Below are 19,480 nucleotides of genomic sequence, written 5' to 3'. Positions count from 1 at the left end.
GCCACGTACAGTAAAGTTAGGGTGTCAGCCAGGTATAAGCTATAACGCTAAATGTAACATGTTACTGTACCAAAAGCTTTCGGTGCAAACTAAACTACCCGTCTTATTTGAATATGCAAAACTTCGAAATGTCTTACTCTCGCTACTCACCAACTCTGTCCTCTGCTCAGTAATGTTTCGGGAATGTTTGGAAAGCTACTTCCGCACTGCCTCAGCACAGTAGCAGGGTGCGCTTGTTTTGTGTTACAGCTAAGACAAGTAACGCTGCGATGGGCGGAGACAGAAGCTTCATTGACGCATAGAATTAAGTTTTAAAGCACCGCTCGGTGCAGAAATCTCAAACAATAAATCAAACCGCTTCAAACATGCTTAATGACTCCACGTCAAAGTCTGAAAGCCATGTGACCGTGTTGGAGAATGGCCGAGCAGGCGGTGACAGCGAGCGCAGGGTGAGTATCTCCCTAACCAATCCTGTTGTAAAGTAATAAAGGGAATATTAGCGATATTCAATGTCATATCTAAATTTGTTTATTCTATACTGCATAGTTAGGGTAGTCAAAGTCGGAGTACGCTAAATGTACTAACATCAACACCACACAACTTCCCTAAAGTTCAAGTTAATACCACACACACACACACACCACACACACACACACACACACACACACACACACACACACACACACACACACACACACACACACACACACACACACACACACACACACACACACACACACACACACACACACACACACACACACACACACTGAAGACAAACTTGTTGTCAGATAGAACAAGAATTGGCCCATGCTGTACTTGGGTCTTGAACTTGAGTAAAAGTAGAAGTACCAGAGACTGAGTGTAAAATAACTGCAATCAAAATGTTATTCAAGTAAAAGTACAAAGGTATTAGCATCAAAATATACTAGTCATTGTGCATATTGGTCCATTTCAGAATAATATTATGAGGTGTTTTATAATGATTGATCATTAAAGTGTTCTCAAAGTGGTAAAGGTGCAGCTAGTTTTAATGACTGTATATACTGCTGGTAGCTTGTGAATTTACTCCAGTTGTAAAGTCCGATTTAAGACTTGATTATATTTCACATCATTAATCCAAATCTGTAAAGTAACTAAAGGTATGAAATACATGTAGTGGAGTAAAAGTACACCATTTACGTCTGAATGTTGTGGAGTAAAAGTACAAAGTAGCATCAAATAATAATAATAATAATAATAAATGGGATTTATATAGCGCTTTTCTAGACCCAAAGACGCTTTACAATATGAGTCAGGTCGACAAAACAAAACAAGAACAAAAACACAAACAAAAACAAAACAAAAACAGAAAAGCAGTCAGGAGGATGTTGGTTCAGAGGGGGGAGGGGCGGGTTTAAGGATAAGCAGAGTTGAAGAGGTGGGTTTTGAGACGGGACTGGAACAGGGTGAGGGAATCAGACTCACGGAGGTCTTGGGGGAGGGAGTTCCAGAGCTTCGGGGCTGCCACAGAGAAGGCTCTGTCCCCGAAGCTCCGGAGTTTGGCCTTGGGGATTAAGAGCAAACCGGCTGAGGTGGATCTGAGGGACTGGGGTGGTTGGTAGAGGATGAGGAGGTCAGTGAGGTAGGGGGGGGGGGGGGCAGATGGTGGAGGGCTTTATAGGTGAGGACCAGGAGTTTGTAGTGAATGCGGTGTGAGACGGGAAGCCAGTGGAGTTCTTTGAGGACCGGGGTGATGTGATGCCATGATTTGGTGTGGGTGAGGAGTCTGGCGGCTGCGTTCTGGACACGCTGGAGTCTCTTGAGGGATGTTGTGCTGATGCCGAAGAGGAGTGAGTTGCAATAGTCAAGGCGGGAGGAGATGAAGGCGTGAATGAGTCGCTCAGCTGCGGGGCGGGTGAGAGAGGGACGAGTTTGGCGATATTGCGGAGGTGGAAAAATGAGGTTTTTACAACTTGGTGGATGTGGGGGTCGAGGGAGAGGGTGGGGTCGAATATCAGGCCAAGGTTGCGTGCCTGGGTGGAGGGGGAAACAGGGGTGCCATCGATGGTGAGTGTCAGGTTGGGGGTTTTGCTGAGGGTGGATTTGAAGCCGACGAGGAGGAGTTCAGTTTTATTACTGTTGAGTTTGAGGAAGTTGTGTTGCATCCAGGATTTTATTGCAGTCAGACAGGATTCGATGTGTGTGAGAGGGGGGTTGTGGGGGGATTTGGTGCTGAGGTAGATCTGTGTGTCGTCAGCATAGCAGTGAAAGTCCAGGTTGTGATGGCGGAGAATCTGACCAAGGGGGAGGATGTAGATGATGAAGAGGAGGGGGCCGAGTACTGAACCTTGGGGAACACCTTGGGTGACTGAAGCTGTGGTAGAGGAGAGATTGTTGAGGGAGATGAAGTGGGATCTGTCGGAGAGGTAGGACTGGAGCCACCTGAGTGCAGTACCTTCGATACCGATATCCCGGAGTCGGGTAAGCAGGATGGTGTGGCTCACGGTATCGAAGGCTGCACTCAGGTCAAGGAGGATGAGGATGTTGAGGGAACCGGTGTCAGCAGAGGTGAGGAGGGAATTGAGGACTTTGATGAGTGCCGTTTCTGTGCTGTGGTGAGGACGAAAACCAGACTGAAGGGGTTCAAAAAGGTCATTTTTTTGGAGATGGCGGTGGAGTTGTTTGGAGATGATGCGTTCTATTGTTTTAGAGAGAAAGGGGAGGTTGGAGATGGGGCGGTAATTACTGAGGGAGGAGGGATCCAGACCGGGTTTCTTGAGGATGGGAGTGACAGCAGAAGTTTTGAAGGCAGAGGGAACGGTTCCTTGGGACAGGGAGGAGTTGAAAAGGTTGACTATGTAAGGGCAAAGGACGGGGAGGCAGGACTTCAGAAGAGGGGTGGGTAGAGGGTCAAGCGAGCAGGTTGTGGGTTTGGAGGAGCTGATCAGTTTGAGTATTTCAGGGGGGGTAACCAGAGTGAACTGGGAGAGAATGCCGTGGGGAGGAGGGCTCGGGAGGTCAAGGGAGATGGAGGGAGGAATTGTGGCGGTGGATGTTGGGGGAGATGTTTTTGTGACAGATGCAGCGGATAGGGAGTGATTAATGGCAGTGATTTTGTCAGAGAAAAACTGGAGGAATGAACTGCATGTGGAAGTGGAAGAAGAGAGGGTGTCAGCATGGGGTTTGAGGAGCTTGTTGACGGTGGAGAAGAGGGTCCTGGGGTTACGGGAGGGGTCGATGAAGATGGTGGAGAGGTAAGCAGATTTTGCGGCATTGAGGGCGTCTCTGTAGGTAGTGAGATGGAGTTTGTAGGAATCATGGTGAACTGTGAGGGATGATTTCATGGTTAGGCGTTCAAGCTGGCGGCCGGTTTGCTTCAGTTTACGGAGTGCAGGGGTGAACCAGGGTGAGGAGGTTTTAAAAGTGAAATTTTTCCTTTTGAGGGGGGCCAAGCTATTGAGGGAGGCGAGTAGGGTTGAATTAAGGTGGTTGAGTTGATCATCGGGTGAGCTGAGGTTCGAGTCCAGGGGGAGAGTAGAGGATAGCAGGTCGGAGAGGTGCTGGGGATCAACAGAGCGTAAATTACGGAAAGTGATGTTCCTGGATGGGGGGGGGGGGCGGCGGACGGGGGAGGCGGTGGTGAACTGTATGAGTTTGTGGTCAGAGAGGGGAAAGGGGCAGGGGTGGGGGTCGAGTACTGTGAGGTTGGTGGAGCAGACAAGGTCAAGGATGTGTCCTTTATCGTGGGTGGGGAAGGTGACATGTTGTGTAAATGAGAAATTGTCCAGAAGGGAGGAAAATTCAGAAGCGTGTTTGCAGGTGGTGGAGTCCATGTGGATGTTAAGGTCGCCGAGGAGTAACAGACGTGGGGAGAGGGATGAAGCAATGGTTAGGAGTTCAGTGAGATCAGAGAGGAAGGAGGGGTGTGGTTTAGGGGGGCGGTAAATGAGGATAACTGTCAGTGAGGGAGGGGTTTTGAAGGCGAGAAATTCGAAGGATGGTACTGAGGGGAGGGTGAGTTCTGTAGTCCGGATGTTCTGGTTGTAGATGACAGCCAGCCCACCACCACGGCGTGAGGGGCGGGGTTTAGTGATGTAATTAAAACCAGGGGGGGATGTTTGATTAAGCGAGAAGAAGTCATTGGGTTGTTGCCAGGTTTCAGTGAGCAGGAGGAAGTCGATGGATTTGTCCAGGATGAGTTCGTGAAGGATGTGGGCTTTATTGTTGAGTGACCGTATATTTAGAAGGGCAAAATTGGTCAAGTGGGGGGTTGTAGGGGTGGTGGCAGGCTGGAGAGGTATGAGGTTGTGGAAATGGAAATAATAAAGTAAAGTACAAGTATCTCAAAATTGTACTTAAGTACAGTACTTAAAATTGTACTTAAGTATGTAAATGCCAATGAGGTAATACTCATATTATATACAAATATGAATAATGTTTTTTCCACTTCACTAAAGTATGCTTTTAGTACAAGGATTTCACTGGTAGTTTGAATGTCATCCATAGTAATATCTAGTGTGGATTTAAAACATATGTCCTCCTTACCGGTATTATCCCTCAACAGTACTGTAACTACTCTCTGTGTAATCAATACTGCACGTGTTTGATTTGTATTATTCTAAGTACTTTGCAATAGTATTCTTCACATAGTGTTTTGGTGTATCCAGATTTAATGTACATCTTTTTCTATATCCTAATGTATAATATTTTCAATTCATTTTATTGTATTTTTGGGTTGTATTTCTTACTTACTGTATGCACCATGTACACCAAGGCAAGTTCTTCTTATGTGTGAACCTACTTGGCCATAAACCTTTATCTGATTCTGAATTCTGATTTCTGATTTCTGATTCTGATCAGCCTCTCTCTTTGTTTCATTCTGCTATGGCTTCAGGGTTGTGCAGAGAACGATGTCTGCTGTCGGGGCTGACAGGCTGCTCAGCAGTGTGTGGGGCTACGCTGACTCCACATTACGGTAAGTCTGTACTGTTAAACATGCTACATGGTTTTAGATCAACCTCCTCTCCTCTAAGAAATGTGTTGTTCCTTTACCTGGATGGATGTGCAGAATGATGTATGTGCAGAGTCTGACACATGTTCACATCCATGAGCTTCAGAATCACTATACCTTTATTCGTCCCACAGTTTGGATTTTTGCAGCTTCTTCTGTGCTCACATAAATCTCAGTTTTTGAAGAGCAGGTTTTTGTGACGTCACAACTCCTTTAGAGACAATCTTATGCACTTGTGATCTGTAAACCTCAGATACAATAAGAATGGACTTCTCAGGGAATTTGGAGACACCTTGTGTTAGCAAGTAAAATATACTTCCCTATTCTATTTATTTTATTTGATCACCCCTGTAACATATTGTTTAAATGTACTTATTTATTAATCATACCCTTAGTTTTGCCGGTCCATTAAGCACTTTTCAGGAATTGGCAAACATATATTTATATACACCCATCAGTCAATTTAGTAAATAACCTGCAATAGATAAAATAAGATCAGTCTAATTCAACAGTTCTTAGCCGCAAATATTTTCCAAACGCTGCGCATGTGTTGTCATGTTGGTGAGGATGTTTCTTCATTTGCATGTGCTCTGGCACATTTGTGTTTTTATATTTTCATCCTTTTTGAAAATGCAGGGCATTTCTCATTATGGATTTTGTACCTGTTGGCCCTGCGTTTTTATGAAAATGATAAACAATGTACAGCTTCTATTGAAATGTAGCTCATTTTAGACGCTGCGATGGTGCTTCCAATTTCTTTTGGATTATACTGTTATAAAATGTTGCAAATATTTTGTCCACCCAAGTATTATTAATGGATTGATCAGTATTCTGGCCCCTCTCTTGAATGTGCTGTCCCCTAAACAGAGCCTGGCTGTGAAACCAGTGGAGTTCCCTCCGCTTCAGACGGAATATACCACACTGAGAGCTCAGTTCACATGATCAGATGTGACGCTCTTCATAAATGCTCTCTTGTACTTTTCAATCGATGCTGTTATATTTGTATGTCCCTGTCTAAATCCTTTATGCATAGCCCCAACCTTCCGCGACACCCTGTCCCTGATGTACGTAATGAAGCTTTCTGTGTGTTGTGTGTGAACGTGTGTCCGTGTATGTGTGTGTAGGTGGTGCTGGATCCCCCGCCTCCTTCCCTCATGGTGTCCCACCTCTGAGGATCAGCTGCAGACTGCAGAGGACATGATGCTGAGCTGTAAGCTTCTTCTCTTTTAACCTTAGTTTGCACATATGACTGTCAAAATGTAAGAGTATTGATTATAAGACACAATTTAGTTTGTGTTTTTACTATATGTTTCATGTGAGGAGGAACTGTCACCATACACGTAAACCCAACTGCAGTGGCGAGTCATGACTTTTCTACCTATACGTATACCATTTATCTAACGGGTTCGTTTTCCACAGACCTTATTTCGAGCTATTTTCCAAAATCCTATGGAGAAATCCCACTGCTTTTTTGTCGAGGGAACGCATGCGCAGTTTACTTCCGGGTTTTAGGACTGCACCACTTTATACCATGGATGTATAATAGAGTGCCACAGTGACGCGTCCTAAAACCCGGAAGCAAACTCCTTCCGGTTCCTTCGACAAAAAATAATGCATCAATCGATCATAAATCTATCGATTCGATTTATGTTTAGAAAATTATAAAAGTAGGGTAGACATGTGGATATTATCCGGCTGAACAAAACATGATCTGTCTCTTCAATGTGTGTCAACCACAGACCTTATTTCGAGCTATTTTCCAAAATCCTATGGAGAAATTGCATTGATTTTTGTCGAAGGAACCGGAAGTGGTAAAAGGCTAACTTAGTTCCGGGTTTTAGGACGCATCACTGTGGCACTCTATAAGAACTGGATACAGCGTGGGAGGCGGGGTCTCGTTCTGTCCTATGAGAGCTGCTCATTAGCGCATGAAGTCAAAATGGCCCAACTTTTGAGAGAGCGAAACGTCACAGATTACCCGTCATGCCTGGCTGCCAGAGCAGAAGAACCCGTATGTGCGCTCACAGAGCATGCGCCCCTTAAGCCCCGCCCCCCGAGCTCCCACTCTCGGCTCACTAGAATGAATGGAGGGAGAAAATAAATCTAGATTCGGCTTTTAGTGCATTTTACAACTTTAAGGACCGAATGATTCTAATAAGGGCTATACAATAGTTCATACTGGGTAGTTTGTTTAGTTAAAAAAAAATTATCCACCGATTTACAGACGTCTCTTTCCCCATGTTAGTCAATGGGAAAAAGTTGTTTTGGGCCGGGTGACGTCACGGGCTGATACGGAAGTTGCAGTACCGCCATTTGGACACAACGAATGTTGGGCACAGAGTCCTGCGCACTTCCTGGGGGCTTTCTTTATACACATGCATAAACTTCACAGCGGGCGGAACTTGTCATAGAGAGGCGAAGTCCCTCCCCTACCTCATGGGACCTTATTTCGGAAAAGTTATGTATTGAAGTCAATGGCGAGAGAAAACTTATCTTTCGATCGCGTTTGAATTGTGCCATGAATTACACATATGATGTTTGTCAATCTTAAAAAATTATTTCCTTGTCAAAAAGTCACAGTTTGTCGTAAAACTGTTGAAATATAAGACTATGAAAAATTCGCAACTAGAAAGACTACAAATCCCAGAGTCGCGTAAGTTTTGTCTTTTTTTTGTGTCTTTATTAGGATCCCCATTAGCACTAGCATGAGCATTGGCTATTCTTCCTGGGGTCCTCACACACTCAAAACATACATAAACATACATACAACTAAATTAAAACAAAACAAAATTAAAACAAAACAAAACAGCTCATCATTGCATGCAATTTACAGTGAAATGAAGTGAAAACTAAAATGGTCATCCAATTATCGCCATCCTAAGGCCAAACATAAGTAAATACAAATAAGTTTACATCATAATATATGCATACATAGCCACAGACACAGTTCAAATTTACTTTATAATACTTAAATAATTTTTTAGCAACCTTTTGAAATGTACTTGAGAATGTTCCTGAAAGATGTGAACCGGTAAAGAGTTCCAGCTGATCATGGCTCTGTACATGACTGTTTTCTGTCCCATATTTGATTTAGATTTGGGTAATACAAACCTTCCTTCTATTGTATGTCGTGTTTGATAGTTATGTTGTGCATATTGCGCTATAAACCTTTGTGATAATTTATCTGGTGAGTGAGTCACTGTAATATTTCTGACAACATTTAATAAAATATAAGTTGACCTCTGTCTGACAGTTAACCATTTCAATGTCTCCAGCATTTCAGTGACTCTGGTTCTGTAGGAGCACTGCAGTGCACATCGTGCTGCCTTATTTTGTGCTACTTGTAGTTTGTTTAAATCTTTTTCAGCAGCACTAGACCATATAACTAAACAATAATCAAGCTGCGACAGAACCAAAGCATCCAAAACTTGTCGACTGACATCCATAGGCAAATATTTTACAATTCTTTTTACAACTGACACACCCCTTCCCATTTTACATACAACATTATCAATTTGTTTAGACCAAGATAATTTATGATCCAGGGTTATACCTAGTAATTTTGTCTCTTTGACCTGTTCAATTTCAATATGGTTTAAATGTAGTTGCAATTTTGGTTCACCTTTTAACTGATGATTTGATCCTATTAATAACGATTTTGTTTTTCCAGCATTAAGTGCCAACTTATTATTTATGACCCACTCTGATATCAGTAGTAGATCTTTATTCATAACATTTGTCAACTCTCTTGTAGCTGATGCTGCATAATATATGGTTGAGTCATCTGCATACATTACAATTTTTGCTTTTTCTAACACTAATGGTAGGTCATTTGAAAAAATAGAAAATAAAAGTGGTCCCAAACAACTACCCTGAGGTACTCCACAAGTGACTGTTTTCATCTTTGAGAGACTTCCATTAAAAAAAACTGTTTGACTTCGATTTGTCAGGTAACTTTCTAACCACCTCAGCGTTTCAAAATTAAAACCATATTGTTCCAGCTTGTGTAACAATAAAGAGTGGTCAATGACATCAAAAGCAGAACTAAAATCAAGTAGTACTGCACCCACTAACTTCCTATTATCTAGTTCGCCCTTCCAGTCATCTGTCATTTGTGTTAAAGCGGTGCATGTGGAATGGCCAGGTCTGTAAGCATGTTGATACACTGTATTACATTTGTTACCTTCAAAGTATTTTTGTATTTGATTGAAAATTATTCTCTCCATTATCTTTGCTAACGCTGGTAATAAACTTATTGGACGGCTATTTGTACCAGAAAATGGTCCAGCTGGATTTTTTGCAAGTGGAATAATTTTTGCTATTTTCCATGCCTGTGGGCAAATACATTTATCAATACTCCAATTTATAATATGACAGATAGGCTCTGCAAAAAAATTAGCAACATATCTAAGAAATGTACCAACTAAATTATCCACTCCCGGTGGTTTATCATTACATTTACCTAGTAGACATTCAACATCTGTAATTGGGACTTTTTCTATTTTAAATGTACACTTCTTATTTTTCATAATTAAATCCTTTATTAGAAATGCGGAGTTACTATTTATAGTTTGATTCATATTTCTCCTCAAATGTTTTACTTTATCATGAAAATAATCATTCAGATGATTAGCAATTTGTACTGGTTTTGCCAAAAATGTCCCATCCACCTCAAGATATGTTGAGGTGGATTTCGGCTTACGGCCCATCATGCCATTCACTAAACTCCACAGTTTTTTTTTTGTCATCCTTTATCTCTTTAATTTTATTTCCATAATACAACTGTTTTTTCTTTTTATTTAATGCTGTAACATAATTCCTTAACCTTCTATAAATTTGCCCATCTGACTCATAACTTGATGAGAGAGCTACATTTTTTTGCATCATCTCTTTGTTTCATTAGATCCCTCAATTCCTCATCTAACCAGGGTGCTCTAAAGTTCCTTACAGTCTGTTTTCTAAGTGGAGCATGTTTATCAATCACCTGCATAAATAACAAATTAAAGACATCAAGAGCATCATCCGGATCGAATTTCTCAAAAACATGTTTCCAACATATCTTTTGAACATCCTGTATAAATGACTCTTCACTAAAATATTTCATTGATCTCCTCACAATTACTTTTGGTCCAGCTTTTTGCACCTTTGTCTTTCTCAGGATAATTATTAAATTATGATCAGAACACCCTACCGAATTGATATTGCCTGAGAACATACATGGCTAAAATTAGTGAATATACTGTATGATCACTACAAGTTGCACTTTTTGACCCATCTTTCTTTATGCATATCCTAGTAGGTTTAGTCACCATTTGTACCAAGTTACATGTATTAATTATTGTCTGCAGTTTGTTTTTAAGGGCACAGTGCAACATATTCCAGTCAATATTTAAATCTCCGATAAAATAAATCTCTCTGTCAAGATCACAAACTTTGTCTAACATTTCACATAATTTGTCTAAATAAATTAAGTTTGCATTTGGAGGTCTGTAACAACATCCTACCAACAAAGGTTTCAAGTGAGGTAAATTAATTTGCAACCAAAGTACTTCAATATCAGCAGACATCAAATCATATCTCACTTTAGCTGGTATTTGCTTTTGAATGTATACTGCCACCCCACCTCCATATGCATTCCTGTCCTTTCTAAATATTCTTTATCCATCAATATCCACAGCAGCGAAAGATAGGAAAATAAAGACTGGGATGCAGAGACCTGATAGTACAGTGGAGCTTGTTCAGTTCATTGAGCCTTATAAATAAGTGTTTTTTGAGCTCTTCAGACTCTGCAAAATAGCAGTCGCAATCCCAGTCAGTTCTGCTTCCTGTGAGCATTGAAGCTGGTCAAAACTTTTCTCAGATCCATCATAACTGATGAGAGACTGAGCAATCTGGGTGTGCTTAGTATTGAGTCAAGGAGGTCAAAGGCTTTGAATCTTGACTTATTTGTTGATCGGTTTGCCAAAAATCACAAAAGCTGCAGGATTTTTTTGCTGTAATGTGACATTTTGGGAAGGAAACTACAGCCTGGGATGCAGACACCCTTATGTAAAGTAGAGATGTAACTGTTCATTGCTTTTATTTTTATATGTAAATCTGTGTGTTTTCCAGATATCACTGTTTTACGTTTATTCGAAATGTGACGGAATAGACGAAACTGATTAGTGCGCGTGCAGAACAGGTGTGCATTCTGTATTCAGTCTTCATGTTTGTTAAATAGCCTCAGTGGCGGAGCTGGGGAGTGGCTGGGAGTGGCCACGGCCACCCCCAGCTGAATCCTGGCTACCCTATTGGCCACCCCAAACACCCTCACCACGGGGGCCTAAACAATTTTAGAACATTAAGAAAAAAATGTTTAAGTAACCTTTCATCATTCATCAAGAATTAACATTAATAGGCAACATATTGATAATGTACTCACTAAACTTACAATTCATTTAACTTATTTTCTTCCAAAAGTTAATTATCCAAAGCCTCTGTACACCCCCTTCTATTTACATGTAATGGTTTGGTCTGGCCTCCAAACTCCGTGCAGCACCGCTGGCACTTTCTAGCAGAGAGTGAGAGCATGTTAGGAGCAGGGATGGTAGTACTTAGGTGTGAACCATGTCTCAACGACTCACAAAGTCAGGCTAACAAAAGAGAAAAGAAAGGAGAGAAAGAAAAGAGAGAGGGACTAAAGGGTGACAGTATGTAACCCAGTTTTTCAAAGAAAAGGTGGGTGTGGTCTATGAGTGGTGGGAATATGTCTGTTAGCTACGCGTAGTCCATTGTAAATAATAATTGTAATGGTTTTTTTTTTACTAAGCTGACAGTACTGTTAATCTATACAGGTTTTTAATTTCACTCCTCTTTTAGCTGTCATTTAGTAAATGCAGGTACATTTTTAGCAGCTATTCAAACTAAATCAATTGTCCCTCCCCCTGGTGCCAGGACTAACAGATCCATCTCTAGGCTCAGCAGCCCTGTCCCCCCATAAGTGTTATATTTTCACAGCTCAGTGTCAGTAAATATTGTGCAGTTAGTATTGGACTACAAGATAGATGCAAGCCTGTACAGGTAGAGTTATTTAAAGCATAAATGAGTGGGTTGGGTTCTGGAGGTGTGGTTACAGCAAGTGTGCTTGGTTAGCGTGGCCTGGGCCTGGTGGTGGGGACCAATGTGATATCTTTTCATGGGGCCCAAAATCCCTGGTGTGTATGGCCAGAAGGCAGGACCTATAAACACATTTACTACCCAATAGCATTGCCTTACAGGGTTAAGGGCTATTGTTTATTGTTATTTACTTTAAGATGTTTATTCTTAACCTATCATTTAATTTAAAAACTCGTATTTAAATGATGTGTGTGTGTCTCTGTATTCCTGATGATACACTGAGAGAATGAGCTCATAGTGCTGCTGATCATCATAAGCTAAACAGTCTGTATATTGCATTACATTTGTATAATGTAAGCTTTGTTGATACTTTGCCTGCGGGAATACGAAAAAAATAGTTAGATATACTGAATGTTATTTGATCTATTCCACCACTTAATCCCAAATAATGTAGAGGTGTGTTGTAGGTGCCTTAAATAACCCCTTATTTTATAGTGAGATGTATTTTTATGTTCATATAATAGTGATTTCAATGCCACCCCAAAATGATCACTGCTTCCATCCTGGCCACCCCACTGAAAATGTCCTGGCTCCGCCACTGAATAGCCTACGTGTCTGTACTTATGGGAAATAATACATCTGAAATCTATGTTTTCTATCTACGTATATCCATGTATTTTATTTAAGTCAACATTTAAGATTTGTAGACTTGTACATTAAATCCTTTTCTGTGGATTTAAAAATGTATATTTTCTGGTACTCTTGTTGCATACACTTGTTGATCGGTTTGCCAAAAATTTTGTTGGATTTTGTTGCTGTAATGTGAGATTTTGGGAAGGAAACTACAGCCTGGGATGCAGACACCCTTATGTAAAGTAGAGATGTAACTGTTCATTGCCTTCATTTTTATATAAATATGATATGGTGTTAGTGCAAAAATGGTACTATAACTTAAGCTGAAGCTAACAGTAATAACTATAAGATATATCTGAAATAAATAAGTGTACTGAAACAAATACAAATAACTGTATTGCATTGTTTTCTTATGCCCAATTACTTCATACTGTCTAGTTCTCTTTTTCGTCCTGCATTTATTGTGCCCCCCTCAGAAAATAAATGGCCCCCCAGTGGCCCCCCCAGTCAAATTGGTCTAGAACCGCCACTGCACACCGGTGTGATCATTCCATAATACACCGTTTAAGCCCGGATGCCCCCGGGGGAGACATGCTAATGCTAACGCTACATTAGCTAACGCTACATTAGCATCGGCGATCTTTTCTACTTCATGCTATCTGCACAAATGGTTGACATTGAACATTAAAAAGATCAGACAGTTCAGGGAGAATTGAAGGAAGGCAGGCAGCTTTGCATGACATTCTTCTGGACGTGTTTCATTTTGTTGATAGTGAGGGTAGTCAATCCCTTGTTTGGCAAGACAGTAGTGACGGCCATCTTGGTGATGTGTGTTGTTGTGCGAGACCAGAGATGTAGTTCATTGAGCGGTTCCACACAAAAAAAGTCTTACCTCACAGTTTTACGGCAAAAACATTTGTTTTAACTTGCAAAATTATCTTTTAAATTAACAAACATCATATGTGTAATTCGTGGCACAATTCAAACGGGATCGAAAGATAACTTTTCTCTCGCCATTGACTTCAATCCATAATTTTTTCGAAATAAGGTCCCATGGAGGTCCACCGGAAAGGGAGGGACTTCGGCTCTCTATAAAGCCCACCCATTTAGAGGGAAGATATGATCGGTCAATTGTACTGTCATTTGACATTACTCTCTCTCGTTGAGTTACTATAGAGAGGCAGTAATAGCTTAGAATTTTTCGCTCGCGGCTAATTCAGAGGCTCACTGTTAGCATTGTGTGTTTTTAAAAAAAAAAAAATGAAACAGATCAGTTAAATGAGTTTTTTCCCGTTATATGGATATAAAATATTCATAGTTTATTAAATATTAAGGTTCCTTAGACGTTGTTTCCTGCAAATGCAATTTCGGACCCGGAACCGGGTCCGTGGGGCCTAAAAGGTTAACATTTTGGGTTACTTGATGTTACTTCATGTTAAGGCTAATACAAATGACAAGGCTAAGGCTGTAATGCTAACTAACGTGCTTGCTACTAGCTAGGTAGCTTACTTGATCCAGCGCACTCCTGTCATCCTTTCGTCCTTTCATCAGACGGGAAGCGAAAGAACGACAAACTATTTTGTGAAATGCTGTGGTGTTTCCTGGAATACTGTGGTCATACTTGCCAAACCTCCCGATTTTCGCGGGAGACTCCCGATTTCGCTGCCCTCTCCCGGTTTCCTCCCTGGGTCATATTTCTCCCGCATTTCTCCCGATTTCTGACAAAATCAGATTTACTCAGGACTGTTTCCACTCTGACTTTGATACAGCTACACCATTGTTTGGTTTCCATGGTAGCGCGTCTCTGTAGTAGCGCGCGCAACTGAAAGTCTGAGAGGGTGAGGCAGATAGTCACAGAAAAACTAAACAAGCATCGACAACTCTACCCTCTGCTCACTCCTTTCCTGGCTGTGGTGTTTTGTGAAATGCTGTGGTGTTTCCTGAAATGCTGTGGTGTTTTGTGAAATGCTGTGGTGTTTCCTGAAATGCTGTTTTGACTTGCACTTCAGGGCCACCATAATGACTTTATGCTATGACAACAAAAAAAAATCTTCAACACTGTCTTCTTTCTTTTTTGTCCAGCATTTAATTTCCCCCAATGATTAAATAACTTCCCCCCCCAATCACTGTATTGTGGTCATCTTATTCAAACAAACTGCTTCAATAATCCATCACCTGATGAAATGAAACATAAATGACATCACGGGGTGAGTCAATCACAGTGTATCTAAAAGTATATTTTATAATATTTTCCTTTCTTTTCAGGTGTGGACAGCACGAACTCCAAACAGTACGTCCCCATCTCCGAAGGCACCAGGCTGTGGACTCTGACCTTCAGCAGAGACGGTGTCAAAGACAGAACCCCCCTAGTTCTGCTCCACGGGTTCGGGGGGGGCGTGGGTCTCTGGGCTCAGAACCTGGACTCTCTCTCGCAGCAGAGGCCCGTCTGGGCTGTGGACCTGCTGGGCTTCGGGCGGAGCAGCAGGCCTCGGTTCTCCACAGACGCCCGGGAGGCAGAGGAGCAGTTTGTGGAGTCCATCGAACAGTGGAGGGCTAAAGTAGGGCTGGAGTCCATGATACTGCTGGGCCACAACCTGGGGGGGTACCTGGCTGTGTCATACTCCATTAAATACCCTGGAAGGTGGGTAAGGATGGGATTTCTCTTAACGTGCTGTTGGGTTGTGTTGAGGGATGCACCAATGTATCGGCCCTATTATCCCTTATTGATACATCAGCAAATAAGGAGACATGCGACAATTTTGATCCGATTTGCCATGAGATTTAGTACTGTTGAAGTCTCTTTAGTAAAATTGACTTGTGATTTTCGAAAAAAATAAAAACACGAGCTTGGTGATCTTAGTAAGCATTTAGCAGCTATGGACAGCGTTGGAAGCCTCCTCTTTACTGCAGAACGTCTCATTAAAAGTGTTCTAATGTTTTTAACTCACGTTTTTCTAATTATATAATCAAATGCGCCGTCCGCTAGAGTCTGTAAATATGCTCTCCAGATTAACAGCAGCATGAAAATAACCTGCTGATGCTCCATGGTGGAGGCTACGGTAGAAATTGCCGGGATTCACGTTTTTACCCACTTAATGTCTGACCAATTGTTGAACAGTATTTCCGTTCACGTGCCTTTTGTTAACAGTTTATAGTCTGTTTGAGGTTTGCCTCAGGTGTCGATTGGCATATTTCGTATCAACATCTCGCCGACGAAACATAAGACAAAACATGAACATGCCATGTATTTACTTGTTTCTACAGAGTGAAGCACATTGTGCTGGTGGAGCCCTGGGGTTTCCCTGAGCGCCCCGACACAGCAGAGGCTGACCGGCCCGTCCCGGTGTGGATCAAAGCTCTGGGGGCCATGTTCAGTCCCTTCAACCCGCTGGCCAGCCTGAGGCTGGTTGGACCTCTAGGTGAGGCTGAAACAAGATGCAGACAAAGACTCTCAAGCTGCTTTGATCCATGAGAGGAGGAGAAGCTTCAATGTTCTTTAGTAGCTGCAACACAACAGGGTCCAGGGAATACAAATAATACTAGGTGAATTTAAAAGAGTGGAATGTTAATGCAGGGTAATCAAAGAGTAGTTGTTGATTCATAGAGAAAATGAATGAGAAAACTGAAAATGAATGCAGTACAAACGAATGAAAAATTATAATAATCTTAACTCTACAAATTAATCATTGCTCTGTAAAGACAAAAGCAGGCATGGTAAAATTGTTTGCCAATGTTATTTTAGCATAAGAGCTAAAGTATTCATATTTTTTTCTTACAGAAACTAGTTACTATATTACTGATCTAGTCATATGATACCCGGACTTTGTGCCTTTCAAAACCCTCTGCAGTTTATAACCATGACAAATGTAATTAACCAGCCTCATCCTATAATGGTTGTGACCCTCAAACATCCCTGCAGGGCCCACTTTGGTCCAGACTCTCAGACCTGACTTCAAGAAGAAGTTCTCTTCAATGTTCAGTGACAACACCGTGTCAGAGTACATCTACCACCTGAACGTGCAAACCCCCAGGTCAGTCTCCCTCCCTGTCCCTGCCTTCTGAAAGTCATTTATAAAGGAGTTTGGTTGCTGTCACTTTTGCCTTGTCATCAAAATCTGCCTTTGTTTGCCTTGTTTTTGTCACAGTGGGGAAACGGCCTTTAAGAATATGACCACTCCTGAGGGCTGTGCTGTGAGGCCGATGCTGCAGAGGATGGAGCAGCTCCCCCCTCGGATCCCCCTTACCATCATGTACGGGTCCCGCTCCAGCATCGACAGCAACCCATGCAGCAGCATCAGAGAGATGAGGCCGCACTCTCATGTAGAGATCACAGTAGGTTCATTGTGCCTTCATTTTTGTTTGAATCTACAGTAGATCATGTTAAACTGTGTATTTAAAGGTCCGCTATTATACTATTTTTCATCAATATTTGGTAGTTCTCAGTTATATACAAAACATGTCTCTGAAGTGTTTGGCTCAAAATACCAAGCAGATCATTGTAGCATCCCATAATCCCCTCTGTTTCAGCCCTGTTTCAAAATTGCTGATTCTCTGTCTGTTACTTTAGATGAAAATAAGGAGCCCCTCCCCACGCCCTCTGAGAGATATTTGGTTACAAAGACCGCAATGGTGCTCTAGGAGGAGATTCAGGTGATAACGGGGGGGGGGGGGGGGGTTACCTTGGTTGGTTATTGGCTAATGGCCAAACCAAAACAAACCAAAACAAAATGTCGTTATGACATCACAAAGTGGCCAAAATCTGATCAGCTAATTTTCTTACAGGTTTTTACATAAATGGATCAAGACAAAAAGAGAGTGGGTCTTTTTTCCTGAAACTTTCCGAATCTCTTCACGCAGAGGGGACACTATTTATGTATAAAAGACATTAAAAATTGGATTTTGCATAATAGGTGATCTTTGTGGAAAAACTATTGAAATCCCTTTGTACTGAGTGCCTAGGAATACCTGTCTGTTTTCTAATCTAAGAATCACATGTACTGAAACATTACATTTTTAATCCAAATCAATTTACATTCACTTCAATATCATAGACATACTTAAGTATCTTGCTTGAAAGACACTTAGACATGTTGGGTACAGCGGATGTGGATAGAACCACTGACCCTCTGGTTGGTATTTGCCCATTTAACACCTGAACCACAGCCGCTACATACTGTAACATCACATTTTATTTTGCTTATGCTTTTTTCCAAAGCGACTTGGCTATCAATTTGAATGTTCAAAATGCCTTTTGATAGCTGTGGGCATTGCTCACTCGTAATGAGCTTCCTTCTGTGTTAACAGACGATCCGTGGAGCCGGACATTATGTATTCGCTGACCAGCCGGAGGACTTCAACCACACACTTTTGAAAGTATGCAGTAAAGTGGACTGAAGCCTGGCTCCTGACCACTGGAGGAAAAGGGAAGCGCCAATGACAGACTCTTTTTCAGCAGAGGAAACAAAGGATTGCCCTTCCTCAAAGAAGGGATGATGAGTGTATTTTTATAACATGTGAAAATATGTCAAGTGCGTATTTCTGCATATTTGTGTCAAAGAATGCAATAAGTAATAAGTGTGTGTCTGGATATAACCATAGACACACACAGACACTTAAATTCCCTCGGCAGATTAAAAGGCAAATTTCCCATAAAACGTGCTTCCAATGGAGAGAACAACCTGAATAAATGATCTCCAAATCTGAGCACCACTTGCTGTTAACTATCAAGCTGACACCTCCTCATGTACTTTTCCCAGAGTCCGTTCCAGGCAAAAAATGAGAATCCATGGGTGGCAATAGTGGAGTCCTGGTTTAAGGAATCAAGGCAAGTCTCAGTGAAAACCATGACGTTATAGTTCATGTTTCCTCAGTCTGACTCAAACTCCAGTCCAGGAGCCTCGCCTCATTTCTCACCTGCGCTGCCCAGGTAAAGCAGCAGCAGCAGGTAACCATGACTTGTTATCGGTTTTGGTGAAAGACTGCTGTCTACCAAGGTTCTGATGGGTAAACGTTTGTCTTCATCATATCACATATAGATGATAGGGCTTGCTTGGGCGGTTTGCTTGTTGTGAAAAAAACATTCAAACAAGCGACAAAGTAAAAAAGTTAAACTGCAATGTTTAAGGGAATCATGGCAGCCATCTACGTCACTATCTTGGAAAACGTATCTGGAAACCCAGGTATATGATGCTCAGACGCATTATACAGATAACCCTCTACTAATAGAGTCATAAGCCCAACATGCTGTTGACAAAGGTTATACTGTATGTCAAAATGATTTTGAATTCCCTTTGTTTAACATCTAAAACAAAACCTACACTCTAAAAACAAATGCCTTGGCTCAACAAAGAAAATCAACGCAACAGTTTGCATCGATGTTTATTGAGTCAAGACAACTTCTAATGAAATTGTCTTAAAGCAACAAAGTTATTTGAGTTAGGGGAGAAGGCTTTTCCTCTACAATCAGAGGTGTTTTTAATTACCACTTACTTAATAATTGGTAGCATAAACATAAGTTTTGAGGTTGATTACTCAAAAGATTAAGTTGTTCCGACTAGTTTTACCACAGGATTTAAGGAATTTTAAGTTGTATGTACTTAATTACCATCATTGTGAACACACGTTTTTAAGTTGACAACCATTTATAAATTAAGTTGCTCCAAATATATTGTATTCAATAGTTTTTTTTCTTAGCTTTTTCATGTTTTTGCCTTTAAAGAAAGAAATTAATTGATTCCACAACAAAAATATTAGGCAATT

The 19,480-nt window shown here is 41.4% G+C and overlaps 2 protein-coding genes across 8 annotated transcripts in view; one reads left to right on the top strand and one right to left on the bottom strand.

The window, feature by feature from the left end:
- The window catches only part of ano10a (anoctamin 10a), a 30,344-nt gene extending 30,058 nt beyond the window's left edge, over positions 1 to 286 (bottom strand). For 3 of the 7 annotated variants that reach the window (XM_079693968.1, XM_079693974.1, XM_079693971.1), the window contains exon 1: positions 151 to 226. The gene's annotated coding sequence lies outside the window, so the exon portion shown is untranslated. Of the gene's footprint in view, positions 1 to 150 lie in introns of all 7 variants that reach the window. The other 4 variants (XM_079693969.1, XM_079693970.1, XM_079693972.1 and 1 more) reach the window with 4 other exon arrangements.
- On the top strand, positions 249 to 18,424 carry abhd5a (abhydrolase domain containing 5, lysophosphatidic acid acyltransferase a). The gene is made up of 8 exons (XM_079693976.1): positions 249 to 449; positions 4,877 to 4,957; positions 6,118 to 6,203; positions 14,987 to 15,362; positions 15,986 to 16,140; positions 16,641 to 16,752; positions 16,867 to 17,053; positions 18,026 to 18,424. The coding sequence occupies exons 1-8, from the start codon at positions 418 to 420 to the stop codon at positions 18,113 to 18,115; spliced, it is 1,119 nt and encodes a 372-aa protein (XP_079550102.1). The 5' UTR covers positions 249 to 417; the 3' UTR covers positions 18,116 to 18,424.
- The last annotated feature ends 1,056 nt before the right edge of the window (positions 18,425 to 19,480 follow it).

This window comes from Notothenia rossii (genome assembly GCF_949606895.1).
Source record: "Notothenia rossii genome assembly, chromosome: 7".
NCBI classification, from domain to species: domain Eukaryota; kingdom Metazoa; phylum Chordata; class Actinopteri; order Perciformes; family Nototheniidae; genus Notothenia; species Notothenia rossii.
This window is presented reverse-complemented; position numbering and strand designations above follow the sequence as displayed.

Coding starts and splice junctions, on each gene's coding strand:
- abhd5a (XM_079693976.1), top strand. CDS start 418: ATGGCCGAGCAGGCGGTGACAGCGAGCGCAGG. Junction 16,753..16,866: donor CTGAACGTGCAAACCCCCAG/GTCAGTCTCCCT, acceptor TTTTTGTCACAG/TGGGGAAACGGCCTTTAAGA. Junction 17,054..18,025: donor ACTCTCATGTAGAGATCACA/GTAGGTTCATTG, acceptor CTGTGTTAACAG/ACGATCCGTGGAGCCGGACA.